This window comes from Leptonychotes weddellii, chromosome 9 (genome assembly GCF_054177405.1).
Source record: "Leptonychotes weddellii isolate Sample4059 chromosome 9, ASM5417740v2, whole genome shotgun sequence".
Taxonomy (NCBI): domain Eukaryota; kingdom Metazoa; phylum Chordata; class Mammalia; order Carnivora; family Phocidae; genus Leptonychotes; species Leptonychotes weddellii.
Genome location: NC_138377.1, coordinates 94,551,110 through 94,566,864, shown reverse-complemented (window position 1 = coordinate 94,566,864; position 15,755 = coordinate 94,551,110). Strand labels below are relative to the sequence as shown.

The 15,755-nt window shown below is 38.8% G+C and overlaps 1 protein-coding gene, 1 long non-coding RNA gene and 1 other non-coding gene across 3 annotated transcripts; all 3 read left to right on the top strand.

Annotated features, from left to right (window-relative positions):
- The first annotated feature begins 410 nt into the window (after positions 1 to 410).
- On the top strand, positions 411 to 14,092 carry TIPIN (TIMELESS interacting protein). The gene is made up of 7 exons (XM_081831282.1): positions 411 to 1,028; positions 1,153 to 1,231; positions 1,632 to 1,707; positions 5,780 to 5,902; positions 6,135 to 6,198; positions 11,652 to 11,858; positions 13,506 to 14,092. The coding sequence occupies exons 1-7, from the start codon at positions 848 to 850 to the stop codon at positions 13,694 to 13,696; spliced, it is 921 nt and encodes a 306-aa protein (XP_081687408.1). The 5' UTR covers positions 411 to 847; the 3' UTR covers positions 13,697 to 14,092.
- On the top strand, positions 6,205 to 11,259 carry LOC145723544 (uncharacterized). The gene is made up of 2 exons (XR_014148684.1): positions 6,205 to 6,810; positions 11,185 to 11,259. It is a non-coding gene; the product is annotated as an uncharacterized LOC145723544 (long non-coding RNA).
- LOC115939658 (small Cajal body-specific RNA 14) lies at positions 7,107 to 7,242 on the top strand. The gene has a single exon (XR_004074436.2).
- Positions 14,093 to 15,755: the final 1,663 nt, after the last annotated feature.

Here is a 15,755-nt window from a genome sequence, read left to right as displayed (position 1 = left end):
TCAAGAATGACTTACAGGTTTCTTACTTGCATGGCAGGATAGATATCACCCACTGAATTGGGAAAATTTAGAAGTTTGGTTTTGTACATGAGAAGTTATAGTTGCCTTTGAGAAATTGAAGAGCTATAAAATGAGAAGTAGGGATCTGGAGCTTAGATTTGATGGTATCTCTGGGTAGAGATAAAAAATTAGAGATATTCATCTATAAATGATTATTAAAATCATGTATGTAAAGAAGTGAAGAGGGCCTAGGATGGAGTCTTGAATACTTACTGACCAGATTAGGGGAAGATGAATCTGCACAGAAGATCCAGGAGGAGTGTCCAGAAAGGGAGGAAAACCAAGTAAGTACTGTGATTCAGAAGCCAACAAAACTGCTTTTCCAGAAAAAGAAACTGATCAAAAGTGTTAGCTGTTGCTAAGAGGTCAAGTTCGATGGTACTGAAAAGCATCCTTTCAGGTTATCAACCTGAGGATTATTTCGCTTCTGTCAAAGGAAACCTTAACTAGAAGAGGAATATGTAAACAGATTTTTTAAAAGCTACTCTGGTTATAGTGGGGGTGAGGTACCTGAACCCTGCCTATTTCACACCCATGTGGACCATAGTTTGAAACCCTCTGAGGGGAGACTCAACAGTTGAGGTAAAATGATTTGCTGAAAATCATGCAGTTACTGGGTGGTAGGGTCTATGTTAGAACTCACTTCTTCTGATTTCTAACCTGGTTTTTTCCCATAACTACTCTCTACTTCTTTTCATGATGTGAGTTTGAAATACGGTTTAACCGACTGAAACATATGCATTTTGCTGCAGGTGGAACTTAACTGTGTAATAAGGAGACTACTTGGATGAATAAACAGGTTTATTTATTTATTTATTTTCCTGTAGAGGAAAAGATGCTGGAGCCACAGGAGAATGGCTTGATTGACCTACCAGATTATGAGCAAGTAGAAGATGAAACTTTTCCTCCTTTTCCACCTCCAGTTTCTCCACAGAGAGAAAATGGTGAAGGAGCTGAACCTGATGAAGGTTTGTATAGAATTCCAAAAAAGTGCCTGTGTTCAGTTATCCATCTATTAGCATAGAAATGATAGATTTTATAGATGAGGCTTAAATTATTTAAGTAATATCAAATCTTGGTATATTTCACCAGAGTCAGGGAGAGGAGCACCTGTTCCTGTACCTCCAAAGAGAACAGTTAAACGGAATATACCCAAGCTGGATGCTCAGAGGTACATTTACTATTTCCTTAAACATTTATTCCTTTTTTTTTTTTAATGTTATTTTTCCCCCCTTATATTAAAAAACTTTTACTTGGGATGATTTGGAGATCAGTATTTGTCTTTTTTTTTTTTAAATATTTATTTATTTATTTATTTGAGAGAGTGGGGGGCAGAGGGAGAGAGAGAATCTCAAGCAGACTCCCCCCTGAGCATGGAGCCCACTGTGGAACTTGATCTAACGACCCTGAAATCATGGCCTGAGCTGAAATCAAGAGTTGGATGCTCAACTGACTGAGCCAGCCAGGCACATTTTTTTTTTCAGTTCAGCAGATAATATTTTTTCTTATGGTTTTGCTTTGGCCTTGAGGCTCTAGAAAACTTGAAATTCGAAACATATTTCTCTTCACAGATTAACTTCAGAGAGAGGGCTTCCAGCATTAAGGCATGTGTTTGATAAGGCAAAATTCAAAGGTAAAGGTCATGAGGTAAGAAATGTCTGATTTTTATTCTTTGTTCTTTCACATATCAGTAGAACTGTGGGCCCATGATCATGTTCTGAGGACTCTTAGAATGTTTCACAGATACCATCATTTATCATCATATCTCTTGAGAAACTAAGATGTACTGGAAAGTGCACTGCTTGAAGAATCAGAAAACATATCTTGTAGTCTCATTTTTGCCTCTGTATGGCTTTAGGAAAATCACATCGAAGTCTGTAAGCTCTGAGTTTGTACTTTATAATTTCTAGGAATAAAACTGACTTAGTCTACCTTGAAGAGTGATTTTAGGCTTCAGGAGAGCAAGGACTTTACCTGTATCAATCACTTATGTGTCCCCAAGATATGACACATATCTTGTCATGTGTCTGATTCATAATAGGCATCATTTAAGTTGAAAAATGAAGACATTTAAGAACTGTTGATCACTGTCTAAATGTGTTATTTTAAAGGTTCTTATCTTTTTTTTTTTTTTTAAGATTTTATTTATTTATTTGACAGAGAGAGACACAATGAGAGAAGGAACACAAGCAGCAGGGGTGGGAGAGAGAGAAGCAGGCCTCCTGCCAAGCAGGGAGCCTGATGCAGGGCTCGATCCCAGGACCCTGGGATCATGACCTGAGCCGAAGGCAGACGCTTAACGACTGAGCCACCCAGGCGCCTCCTTTTTTTTTTTTTAAAGTAGGCTTCATGCCTAGCATGGAGCCCAGTGTGGGGCTTGAACTCATGACTGTGAGATCGAGACCTGGGCTGAGATTAAGAGTCAGATGCTTAACTGACTGAGCCACCCAGGCACCCCTAAAAGGCTCTTATCTTTGAATGTAGAGTATAGATAACAATTTTTTGCAGATATCTTTGTAGAGCTTTGCAGATTATGAAGTATTTTCAAATACTTTAATTCTCAAACCTGTAGAGTAGGTGTTGGTCCCATTATCTAGTTAAGGAAATTGGAATTTTAAGAGTTTTTTTAAAGATTTTATTTATTTATTTGACAGCGAGCACAAGCAGGGGCGTAGCAGAGGGAGAGGGAGAAGCAGACTCCCCACTGATCAAGGAGCCCGATTGGGGGTTCCATTCTAGGACTCTGGGATCATGATCTGAGCTGAAGGCAGCCGCTTAAATGACTGAGCCGCCCAGGCGCTGGAATTTTAGAGTTTTAAGTGTCCAATGCCAACAGTTAAGGGGAGAGCTTAGACTTCCTCTTTCATAGCCCAGCTACAGTAATGTTAATACAACAGTGAGCATCATCTTAGTGTGGTATGCAGGGTAATGGGAAACAGGGAAGAGGTTGGAAGCAGACAGCAATTCAGATACTGTCGCACTACCAGGGTGAAGGTGAACAAGGTGCAGATAGTCTGATAGGGTAGTAGTAGAGAGATAAACAACATACAGTACTTGTAGGCAATGGGATATGAGGAGGTAAAAAGTAAAAAATAATCCCAGGAGGGGTGCCCAGCTGGCTCAGTTGGTAGAGCATGTGACTCTTGATCTTGGGGTCGTGAATATAAGCCCCAGATTGGGTGTAGAGCTTACTTTAAATAAATAAATAGATAGATATATACATACATACATACATACATACAAAAAATCCAAGATTTCAGAAGCTGGGAGGCTAAAAAATTGTAGTACCTTTGCTCAGCTTCAGCGGACAGGAAGAGAGAAGTCTGTGTCCTATTTTGCCACAAAACTAAATGTAAATCAGGATATTTTAAGAGCATACCCATCTCAAAAAAAAAAAAAAAAGAGGGACACCTACCTGGCTCAGTCAGTGGAGCGTGGGACTTGATCTGGGGTTGTGAATTCAAGCCCCAGGTTGGATGTAGAGCTTACTTAAAACAAAAACAAAACAAACTCCAAACCATACTCATCTCAGTTAATTCATTGCCCTTGTTGAAATTTTCAGGTTGTAATGATGAATTGGTGCTTTGAATTTAATGAAGTCTTCATCATTTTCATAATAAGTACTTTATTAAAATAAATGAGTTTATATGAAGGATAAAAATTTCGTGTTTCTTCACTGGGTGAGGGTGGGCTCCAGGCATTTATGCTTTTTAGTCTTCTGTACTTTGCCCTTGGAAATTCTTACTGTTTTGTCACAAAGTTGAATCCTCACTGCTTTTTTCTCCATGTATGACTTGGGACGTATTTAGGTGTATTTAGGTGTTTCTCTTGTGACCCCTAGGTCTAACATGACATTGTGAGGTGACTGACCAGCTCCGCCCAACAACTGGAAAATAATCTTAGGTGATTGAATTAAAAACAAACAAATAAACTGTATTATCAGAATGAGAAGGATAACACATATTCTCAGTATTACTTTAATATATATGCTGCCAAAGCAAGCTCTTAGTATTACATGTTTAGTTACTGGTAGGGTTGACCATTGGCTTCTTAGACAAGATCAGATAACAACAATGATGGCCAGTATTTGAGTGTATACTTTGTGTCAGGCACTTTACTTGTATTACTTATTTCTCATAACCCTACCAAGTGTGTATAATATTATTCTCATACATGAAAAAGAAAGCACAGTGGCAAAGTGATTTGCTTAAACTCATACAACTATTAAGTAGCAGGATTGAGATTTTGATTCTATACAGTGTGATCCAGAGCCTGTGCTTTTGACTATTCTATTTTTTTTAAGGATTTATTTATTTATTTATTTGAGAGAGCGAGAAAGAGAGAGAGAGAGAGAGTACATGAGAGGGGGAGGGTCAGAGGGAGAAGCAGACTCCCCGCTGAGCAGGGAGGGACTCGATCCTGGGACTCCAGGATCATGACCTGGGCCGAAGGCAGTCGCCCAACCAACTGAGCCACCCAGGCGCCCCGCAACTATTCTGTGTTTTTTTTTTTTAATTATTATTTATTTGACAGAGCACAAGCAGGGGGAGCAGCAGAGGCAGAGGGAGAGGCAGACTCCCCGCTGAGCAGGGAGCCCGATGTGGGACTTGATCGCAGGAGAGCCGGATCATGACCTGAGCCAAAGGCAGATGCTTAACGGACTGAGCCACCCAGGCGCCCCTTGACTATTCTATTTTAAAATACTGTTAAGGGGCGCCTGGGTGGCTCAGTCAGTTAAGTGTCCCCCTCTTGGTTTCTGCTCGGGTCATGATCTCAGGGTTGTGAGATCAAGAGAGCCCCACATTGGGCTCCCCACTTAGTGGGGAGTGTGCTTGGGGATTTTTCTCCCTCTGCTCCCCCACTCGTGTGTGCAAGCTCTCTCACACACTCTTTCTCAAAAATAAATAAATAAATCTTTAAAATACTGTTAAGAAAAGAATAAAATATTTTACATTAAAACCAGGAATTTGGAATTTTGTTATTCATTAGTCCAGTTTATTAAACTTTGTTTTTCATTTTAATTTTTAAAAATTTTAGTGTTAAATTGAAATTTCATATATAAAGAGGAGTTGCTGAGAATGTTTAAACTGTTGTTAGTCTTTGTACTTTGCCCTTGGGATTTCTGAATGTATTTTCAGTTTTGAATTCTCAATGCTTTGTTCTCTATATATGATTTAGGGACCTGTTATTTTGTTTAGTTATTCCTAAAAGATATCTTGACATATTTTATTAAAGCTTATTTTCACATATTACTTTACAGTTCTGAAAAGATACATGATTATCCATCTGCCTTCAGCTCAGTTCATGATCCCTGAGTCCTGGGATCGAGCTCTGCATCAGCCCCACATCACATCTGGCTACCTGATCAGCAGGGAGACTGTTTGTCCCTCTCCCTCTGCCATTCCCCCTGCTTGTGCTCTCTTTTACACTCTCTCTCGCAAATAAATAAATTCTTTTAAAAAAAGATACATGATTATCTTTTAACTTTCGTTAAGTTTTTATACTGGTTTTTTTTTTTTTAAATCATATCCAGTGCTCTTTTAGACTATAATCCTCTAAGCTCAATAAATAGTTCTCTTCTTAAAGTTTCTTCAGAAGTTTCTTAATCTTATAAAATGACACCAGTGACTTTGGCATTACTATTCAATTCTAAAATCTGCTGACAAGGTCAGTTGAGAGAACGAGTCTTCTATTTAGCATTTTTATTTTTATGTGCCAGGCTGAAGACTTGAAAACGCTAATCAGACACATGGAGCATTGGGCACATAGGCTATTCCCTAAACTGCAATTCGAGGATTTTATTGACAGAGTTGAATACCTGGGAAGTAAAAAGGAAGTTCAGGTAGGTGTTGAGATTATTATGAATATCATTCGTAATGCTAAATAGTGCCAAGGCTGGATTTTAGTTGAGGCTAAGTCACTGTTTGGCATTTTCATTTTGAAATCTGTCATGGTAGAAGAGAAGTTAATAGTAGTTATTTGACGAACAACTTTTTTGAAACTAAGAATTGAATAAATTCTCATTTTCCCCCAAATGTTACTGATGAAAATGTAAAAATACTCTTTATTTTCAGACCTGTTTAAAACGAATTCGCCTTGACCTGCCTATTTTACATGAAGATTTTATTAGCAATAATGGTAAGAATATAGGTTTATTTATAATAATTTTGCTTTTAGAAATAGATCTAGTTGGGGCAGGGGTAGATTAAGCACTGGGTTCTTCATCTATATTGAGTAATTGAGTAAACATAATTACAGTAAATAGGAATGAGTTAAAATGCCTTGGTACATCTAGAATGTTGTTTGACACTTGTTTCTTAAAGACGTGCCTCCAGTGCCATTAAGAGATGTTGTAAAAATATATTGTCGGAGAACTTGAGCCTTTGAGAACTGATACCCACTGATCCTTTGTAGTGCTTTGTTAATGAAAATAAGTGACAAGATGTAGTGTTCATATACAGATACACCATTAAAAGTGGCTCTGGGGAATTAGAATAATTTGATGATGAAATAGTTTACATTTCCCCTAAGAGTACAGATCCAGTACACAGATGGTCCCCAACTTAACAATGGTTTGACTTATGGTTGTTTGACTTTATGATGGTGCGGAAGTGATAGGCATTCAGTAGAAACCATACTTAGAATTTCAAATTTTGATTTTTTCCCCAGGCTAGCATATGTGCTGTGATAGTCTCTTGTGATGCTGGGCAGGAGCGGCCACACTGCCCAGCCAGCCACATGGTCATGAGGGTAAACAGCTGATAGACTGACAACCATTTTGAACCCATACAACCATTCTCTTTCCCACTTTCAGTACAGTATTCCATAAATTACATGAGATATTCAACACTGTATTATAAAATAGGCTTTGTGTTACATGATTTTGCCTAACTAGGCTGATGTAAGTGTTCTGAGCACATTTAAGATAGGTGAGGCATATTGAATCCATTTTTGACTTAAGATATTGTCAACTGATGATGGTCTTATCAGGATGTAACCCCATTTTTAGTTGACGAAGATTTCTCTAGGACTTCAGTAAGACCCATGTGACTGTTCCTGGTATTGATTGCATTTGTTAGTTGTACAGTGCAACCATAGGCGGTCACACACATCAAAACATATGGTTCCTGCCGACAGGGTCTGTATAGTTATCAGATTCTCTGTGCGATGGCTCCATACATGTTTGTTTGTTTTGTTTTTTAAACTTTTAATAGATGTGGTAGAAAATACAGGCTCCCTGTAGAATTCCCCCAAGTTATTGGTAAATTGGTTTTAAAAATGTGAAGAATGGTGATTTAACTAATCCAAGATTTAATATTTTGGTAAGATATGGTATGTATCACTGCCATAGGATTTGGTATATGGAAAGGAATTAATAACTACAGTAGATTCCATAGCACATACCACTGGGTTAGGTAGTTTATTTCGGTAGCAGTTTTTGAGCTGCATAGTATGTGCTTGAGTTTCAGGGATAAAGGTGAATAAGATCAGACCCCTTGCTTCAAGGGCTAGCAGACTAGTGAATGAGTGAGACATAACATCACCTGATAGGTGCTGAAATTAGAGAGAGAAACGGCATAGTGTAGGTTGCAAAGGAGAGCATAGTTGCTTTTACCCAGGGGAGGGGAAAGAAAACCTCACAGAGGACACATCACAAGTACTTTGAATGATAAGCAGTAGAGTTCAGGCCAAGGTGATTTTCGAGAGAGGGACTCATTTGTGCAGAGGCATAAGTGAACACGGGACTACTGATGGGATTATAGGCTTGCTGAAATACTGGATACATAGAAGAGGCCTCTATCATAGAGCCTTGTTTGTTGTTGAATCTGTCTTCTCTGTATTCTGAGAATGGTCTTCAGATTTTTTGGATAAAGGCACTACAACGGGAAAAGTGTTTTGAGCATTTTATTTTTTATAGTACATGTACTACTGATATGATAACTAACACTTTTTTTTTTTTTAAGATTTTATTTATTTATTTGACAGGGAGAGACACAACGAGAGAGGGAACACAAGCAGAGGGAGTGGGAGAGGGAGAAGCAGGCTTCCCGCAGAGCAGGAAGCCTGATGCGGGGCTCGATCCCAGGACGCTGTGATCATGACCTGAGCCGAAGTCAGACCCTTAACCGACCGAGCCACCCAGGCACCCAAAAATGCACATTTTTATTCTCACTAGAACATTACCATGAGGTTTTATTTTTTTTTTTTTTAAGGTTTTATTTATTTGAGAGAGAGAGAATGAGAGACAGAGAGCATGAGAGAGAGGAGGGTCAGAGGGAGAAGCAGACTCCCTGCTGAGCAGGGAGCCCGCTGCGGGACTCGATCCCGGGACTCCAGGATCATGACCTGAGCCGAAGGCAGTCGCTCAACCAACTGAGCCACCCGGGCGCCCCTACCGTGAGGTTTTAAAGTGAGAACAATATGACTTAATATTCTACTGAATATTTTATTTTCTCCAAAATTTTGGGCTGATACCTGATCGATGATTTGAAGGTGTGGTTGTAGATACAGTTGTTCTCCTCCCCACCCCCATCTTGGTTTTACCTTACTAAGATTCATCCAAATAGAAGTAGAGTATCCTTAACCGCACTTAATGTTTTCCCATCCCATTCACTGATGCAAGGATTTTTGTTGAAGTTCACAAGCGAATTATCATCTACCTTCTTTCAATCAGTTGTTTTTCTTAAAAGTTAATCAGGGGTTAAATTTTAATATATTTGACAGATGGATAGTCCTGTAGCTCCTCTGCTCAGAGCCCTGTAGTGGCTCCTTATTTCACCCAAAGCGAAAGCCACAATCCTTATAATGTCCTCCTTGGCCCTTGGCCCTACAGTATCTATGCCTTACCCCACCTCCCTTGCTTCTCTGACTGTATCTTTTACAGTTCCCCACTCAAACTGCTTTAGCGACTACTTGCCTCCTAGCTGTTCTTTGAACCTCCCAGTCACATTTTTGTTGTAAGGATTTTGCACTCTTACACTCTGCCTTGAACATATCCTTCGTCGTCCTTCCCACCCCCAAGTCTGCATGGCTCTCTTACCCCCTTCAAACTGTGCTCAAATGTCAACTCAGTGAAGTTGTACTTCACTGGGAACCCCCAGCCCTGATTCTCCTATCCTTTTTCCCCATAGTACTTATTTCCCTTTAATTATATTTGCTTATCTGTTAGTTTATATGTGCCAAAATGATGGCATCGTGTAGCACGTTGAGTATTTGTCTTAAGCTTCTTTGCCACAGTCGCTTGCCTGTTAATGTTGCAGTGAGTGAATTTCATGTGTGGTTCTAATTTTTTTAATCCCATTTTTATCAGTCACTCTATCAGTGGTTATGTTCACATTGGTTTCCCATAAAATATTGTATTAAAGAGGCCATGTACTATGGAAGAGATGACTCTTTTCATGGCTCACAAACAGTAGTTCTTTACGTATGTCATTACCATTAACTCGGAATCCTGTACACCCTGTAAGGTGAAGCATAGTAGAAACCCCAAAATTGCATAATTGGTTCTAATACTTGTTTCTTAACTTCTCTAGCAATGTTTTCTCCCTGTACTCCATCAATATTTCCTGACAAAGGAATGCATCTTAGTTTCTTGCTACATTTTTTTTTCCCATGTCAGGAAGGACAAGTGTATTGATTTTTGTCTTTCACTGTTAAGGAAGAAACATCAAAAGGGATTTGGTTGTAAAATTAAATATCATAGGATTTTTAAACCTCACCGGAATAATTATAAAACACCTGTTTTAAACGTTTGCTAGTTGTGATGGTTTTTACTATATTAGCTAATACCTCAAGGCACAGTATATATATAGAATAAGGTTAGTGTGTGAAAATTCATATTTCAAATGGTGGTCTTGGTGGTTTTTTTTTTTTTTTTTTTTTTTTGCCTACTTGTCAGATCAGATGACATCTTTTTTTTTTAACCCTGTAATGTGAATGATGTAGGAAGAAGGTGAAGTGCTGTTTTCTTAATTGTTTGTTTCTCTATTTTCTACCTTCTCTTCTATATATTGTTATTTTCAAAAATGTTTTTAAGCTACCACTTGTGCATTTTGTTGGGGTTGTTTTGGTGTTAAAACTAGACAGTCTGCTTAACTGGGTGATCAGAATCAGCTGTATGTCACAGTATGCTGAAATTTAAAAAATGAGTGAGGGCCCAGCTCTTGTGTGGAGCTGTCTGCTTTTAAGGTAGCACCCAGGCCACACAGTAACTGTCATATGGATAAATGATAGTTTGTCACTGCCTGTCTTTCTTCTAAGTTAGTTCAATAATTTTAAGTTAGTTCAATAATTTTTCTAAATTCTTTTTTTTTTTTTTTAAAGATTTTATTTATTTATTTGAGAGAGACAGAGAGAGCATGAGAGGGGGAGGGTCAGAGGGAGAAGCAGACTCCCTGCCAAGCAGGGAGCCCGATGCGGGACTGGATCCCGGGACTCCAGGATCATGACCTGAGCCGAAGGCAGTCGCTCAACCAACTGAGCCACCCAGGTGTCCTGAAAGATTTTATTTTTAAGTAATCTCTACATGCATTGTGGGTCTTAAACTCACAACCCCAAGATCAAGAGTTGCATGCTCTGACTGAGCAAGCCAGGCACCCTTCCTTTTTCATTTTGTGTGTGAGTTTTACCCTATTAAAAAATAGCTTATATAAAATTATTACTGTGTTATATAGACACTACAGCAAGCTATTAAAATGTTTTTGTTTCAGGTAAAGCAAGAATATGGTTTGGATTCTTTTAAGTTCATTAGCCCAAGCAGAAAATATTTTCTAATCATAACTAAGAACTTGTGCTTTCTGTTGATGCATATTTTTAAACTAGTAGTTCCATTTGACTTAAAATGTCTCTTTAAAATGATTTATAAGGGCGCCTGGGTGGCTCAGTTGGTTAAGCGTCTGCCTTCAGCTCAGGTCATGATCCCGGAGTCCTGGGATCCAGTCCTGCATCGGGCTCTCTGCCAAGCAGGGAGTCTGCTTCTCCCTCTCACCCTACCCCCTCTTGTGCTCTCTCTCTCTCTCTCAAATAAATAAAATAAAATCTTAAAAAAAAAAGTGATCACTCCTCTTTAAAAAAAAAATAAAATAAAATGATTTATAAATATTCCTTTTACTTGTTTGAATCAAGCACGTATAGGTGTCCCTTGAATACCACAGGTTTGAATTGAGCAGGTCCACGTACAGATTTCTTAAGGGTCAGTACTGTAAATGTATTTTCTCTTCCTTATGCTTTTCTTTAATAACATTTTCTTTTCTCTAGCTGACTTTAAAAGTATAGTATAAAATACACATAGATAATATGTGTTAATTGACTATGTTATTTGTATTCTGGTCAACAGTAGGCTATTAGTAGTTAAGCTTTGGGGGAGGCAGAAGTTCTATGTGGATTTTTGACTGTGCTGGGGGTCGGCATCTCTAACTGCTCTGTTGTTCAAGGGTCTTCAGTATTTGGAACATTCTCACACCCCAGAGCAATTTGAAGAAACAAATAGTTTCTTCAGGTCTGGCATCTTGTTACTTTAAACTGGTTTTTAACTAATAGCTGCATTAAGCTTTTTCTAACTAAAGATGTACTAACTTTCATCTCTGCTGCAGATGGAGGAGGAGAAAATCATGGCCATGATGTAACTGCTACCCAATCAGATCCCTTTTTGACAAACTCATTGGAAAGTGAGAATTTTGCTTCTGAGTCAGGTAGAAGCCTAACAGAAGAACAACAACAGAGAATTGAGAGAAATAAACAACTGGCCTTGGAAAGAAGGCAGGCAAAGCTACTGAGTAACAGTCAGTCCCTTGGAAATGGTAAATTTTATGCTGGGTTTTATGTGCTACTGTTAATATATTAGGGGCATGTTAGAAATTTTAACTTCTCTACTATCTGCAAAATAAAATGCCTCTAGGAATAGAAAAATCTGATATATTAAGTTTATGTATATCTGAGAAAGAGCGTGTGTGTGTGTGAGCATGAGCTATTTGGAATCCTAAAAGAATAAATGAATCCAAGATGGTTCTCTGGATAGCGGAGTACCTCTTAAAAATGTTTTTTAATCACTTCAACTTGATTCTGAATCTTTCAAAAATACATTCTTCCCTGACTCCTTAAAGTGTGTGACACGTATTTTATCTTTATTTTTTTAAAAGATTTTAAAAATTTGAGAGAGAGAGAGTGCACAAGGAGGGGAGGGGCAGAAGGAGAAGTAGGCTCCCCGCTCAGCAAGGAGCCCAACGTGGGGCTTGATCCCAGGACCCTGGGATCATGACCTAAGCCAAAGGCAGATGCTTAACCAACTGAGCCCCATATTTTATCTTTAGCATCATAATTTTGAACATTCATTATTATGATACTTTCCTAAACATATAGAATGCCTTGTGCACCCTTTGAGGATTTTAGAGCCATTTGCTGTGACTTAAATAGGTCCTTACTTTTTATTGCATTGTGTCACTTACTGTCAGTTTGCTTATCTGATGCATTCTCTTCTATTTTAAAACTGTCTTAAGGGCTGCCTGGGTGGCTCAGTCGTTAAGCGTCTGCCTTCGGCTCAGGTCATGATCCCAGGGTCCTGGGATCGAGGTCCGTGTCAGGCTCCCTGCTCAGCGGGGAGTCTGCTTCTCCCTCTGTCTGCCGCTCCCCCTGCTTGTGTGTGTGCTCTCTCTCTCTCTCTGGTAAATAAATAAAATTTTTTAAAAAAGAAAATAAAACTCTTAAAATTTGCTATTTTTAAAACAGATTGGGTTTGCTAATGCAAATTGGTTTTGAATGAAGCAGATTGCATGTCTTTCTCAATTTCCAATGTAGTTTTCCTTTTGAAATGGGAAAATAAGAATTATGGTTAAGTAGTGAAGATACCATGTTATAAAACAAGTTTCACCCAAGATAATAAAATTTGCAAGTGAAAATTAGTATAACTACATTGTTGTTCTTTGCAATTAAAATCAGCTTAATCTTCAACTTTACAAATGGATATTTTATTACTACCACGTGAAAAATTACATGAAGCTCCACGTATCATTGATGGCAGTTCCTTTGCTGTCATTAGCAAAGTGTGCCTGGCAATAAGCATTTTAAGGCTCATCTTCTATTTATAACATATGACTTAAAATTTGCCTAAATAGAAATAAGGATCCTAAATTTTCTTTGCTAGAGATCACTTTGATGTATAGCTGTTAAGAGCATTTTTTTTTGAGCATTTGATTTTTAAAAACTTTCATCTAATAGCTGTGATTATTGAATGAGAACAGTTGCATTTGGCTATGATTCAAGAGTGAGTTCAGTACCTTTCAAGACTTGCATTTTTGAGTGGCCTTGATACGTGTATAAAAATGACTATTTGGAAGAAAGTGATCATAAATTTTATTTCCACTGATAGAAGCTTGTGGAGAGATTTATATTTATCAGGTCAGATTGGATCAGGTGCTTATAAGGAGTAATGATGATGATTTCTCTTTCAGACTTGTTAATAAATACACCCAGGGCACAGACCATTGAAGAGGTTAATACAGGTGAGGATCAAGAGGAGGAGTCATTAGATGGATTTAACAAAGACATTCTAGACCATCCACATAATAATGCTGCTGCCAATGCTGTAAATGAGGAGGAGCAATTAAAAATAGAGAACACACAACTGGACCAGTCCTTTTAAAATGTACAGTAGAACTTTATACTTTATCCAGAAATGTTACTGAGGTTGGATAGGCTTAAACTAAGAGAAAATCCATTAACCTGCTATCCTCTAAGTTTTAGATTAGTATGTATTTTGTCTGCTTGGAGTGAAAATCCTTATGTAGTAAGACTTTCACAGATTCTGATTTAAAATATGGTATACTTGTTTCTTATTAACTTTAGTTGAGCCTATTTATTCTCTTTAGTGTTTTTATATAGATATAACTTTATAAAAATGATTAGTAGTTACAAGCACCTTCTGCTGCTAGTGTGCTACTGAATGTCTTGTTTTCACTAAATTGGAGGTTTTGAGATGTAAATATGTAATGAATATTAATGTCCATTTTTTAAAAAGAAATAAAAATCTTATAAACTATCTGTAGAGGCTTTATGAAAGTTTCTTACTGCTATTTAGTTCTGCAATTATACTTTCGGTAAAATGTTTAAGGTTTCTATATGTGTTTACGTATATTCTGAGGAGTCACTTTAAAAGGGTCACCTGAGGGCGCCTGGGTGGCTCAGTCGTTAAGTGTCTGCCTTCGGCTCAGGTCATGATCCCAGGGTCCTGGGATCGAGTCCCACATCGGGCTCCCTGCTCGGCAGGAAGCCTGCTTCTCCCTCTCCCACTCTCCCTGCTTGTGTTCCTGCTCTTGCTCTCTCTCTCTCTGTCAAATAAATAAATAAAAATCTTTAAAAAAATAAATAAATAAAAGGGTCACCTGAAAGGCTGTTGTCTTGCCTGGCCTGTGTTGGTGCTAGGGGAGTTCACATGCTCCTTGATACCTTACTGACTAGTGGGAGAAACTTGCAAAGCATCATGAGGAACACAGAGCACCTAGGGAGGATCCACATAGGGCGCCTTTGCGTTTGTGGAGGAGAACCCAAGGATTGGGAAGGACATGTCTAATAATGATAAAGAAATGGAAATCTAGGAAATAAAGACTTGGGAATGGCAAATATGAGGCTAGAAGTGTTAGGGCCAGTTGGTGAGAAGATCTGATTGGAGTTTTTCCTGCCTGAGTTTATCAGCTTGGTGGAGGAGTAAATTACAGATAAAGTGCCATGTTGACAACTGAGTTTAAAGGTCTTTCTAGTTCATGGCAGATTTTGATGGGCAACAGGGAAAGGCAAAGCAAGTTTTTACAAACTAGGAGATGGGAAGTTTGCTTTTTTTTTTTTCTTTTTTAAGATTTTATTTTTTTAAGTAACCTCTACGCACAACGTGGGGCTCGAACTTACAACCCTGAGATCAAGAGTTGCATGCTCCACCAGCTGAGCCAGCCAGGTGCCACGGGAAGGTTGCTTTTTATGAGACAAACTGGCACGGTGATGGTGCTGAAGTGGCTTTGGTTTCTATCTGTGAAGCTGGGACAGGCAGGCATCTTAATGCCATCAGGCTTGCTGACTTCTGTTGGGGATGGAGAGTGACAAGGATGGTTTGGCTGAAAGGCAGGAAGTTGAGCCCAAGAACATATACAGGTTGGGGGTGAGGGAGCCTCTGTGGCTGGCTGGGGACTGGCCTAGTGGCAGACTAAAAAGTTACTCTTCCAGGGTGGGATATACTGGCAAAGTAACAAGTCTTCAAAAGGGGCAAGGCCAATGCAGCTCCATCCCAGGAATACTCAGCAAAATGAGAGTGTGGAAAGGGAAGTTTGCGAGAACAGACCTTACCTGTGCACTCCACCCCACTCCCTGTGCCTTGTCCCCAACTGGTGTGGGGACAGCAGGGGAGGTTTGAGTCACATGAAATAGGAGTTTTAAAGTGGGCAGGTGGACAGAACTGTCTTACCTGAAGGCAACTGAAAAGTTAATCTGACAGCTGTCAGAGGGGCCTAGGACCCAAATGGCCCAGAGGAGCAGTTACTAGAAAAATTAAAACTTATTTTGAAAGAACGGATTTGAGACAAGCTAATCAAAAATCAATTCTGGATTTATTAAAAGAGACTGGCAATCTGACTTGCAGAGTCACCATTCACGATCTCTGCATTTCTGAAAAATCAGTTTCCGCAGGGACCTAACTTCTTTTTAAAGCAGCTTTA

Bases quoted from the DNA above. Each gene is read 5' to 3' on its own strand.
- TIPIN (XM_081831282.1), top strand. From the start codon at position 848: ATGAATAAACAGGTTTATTTATTTATTTATTTTCCTGTAGAGGAAAAG. The intron at 1,708-5,779 runs GTAAGAAATGTC...TTTATGTGCCAG, and splicing joins TCAAAGGTAAAGGTCATGAG to GCTGAAGACTTGAAAACGCT. The intron at 11,859-13,505 runs GTAAATTTTATG...TTTCTCTTTCAG, and splicing joins CAGTCAGTCCCTTGGAAATG to ACTTGTTAATAAATACACCC.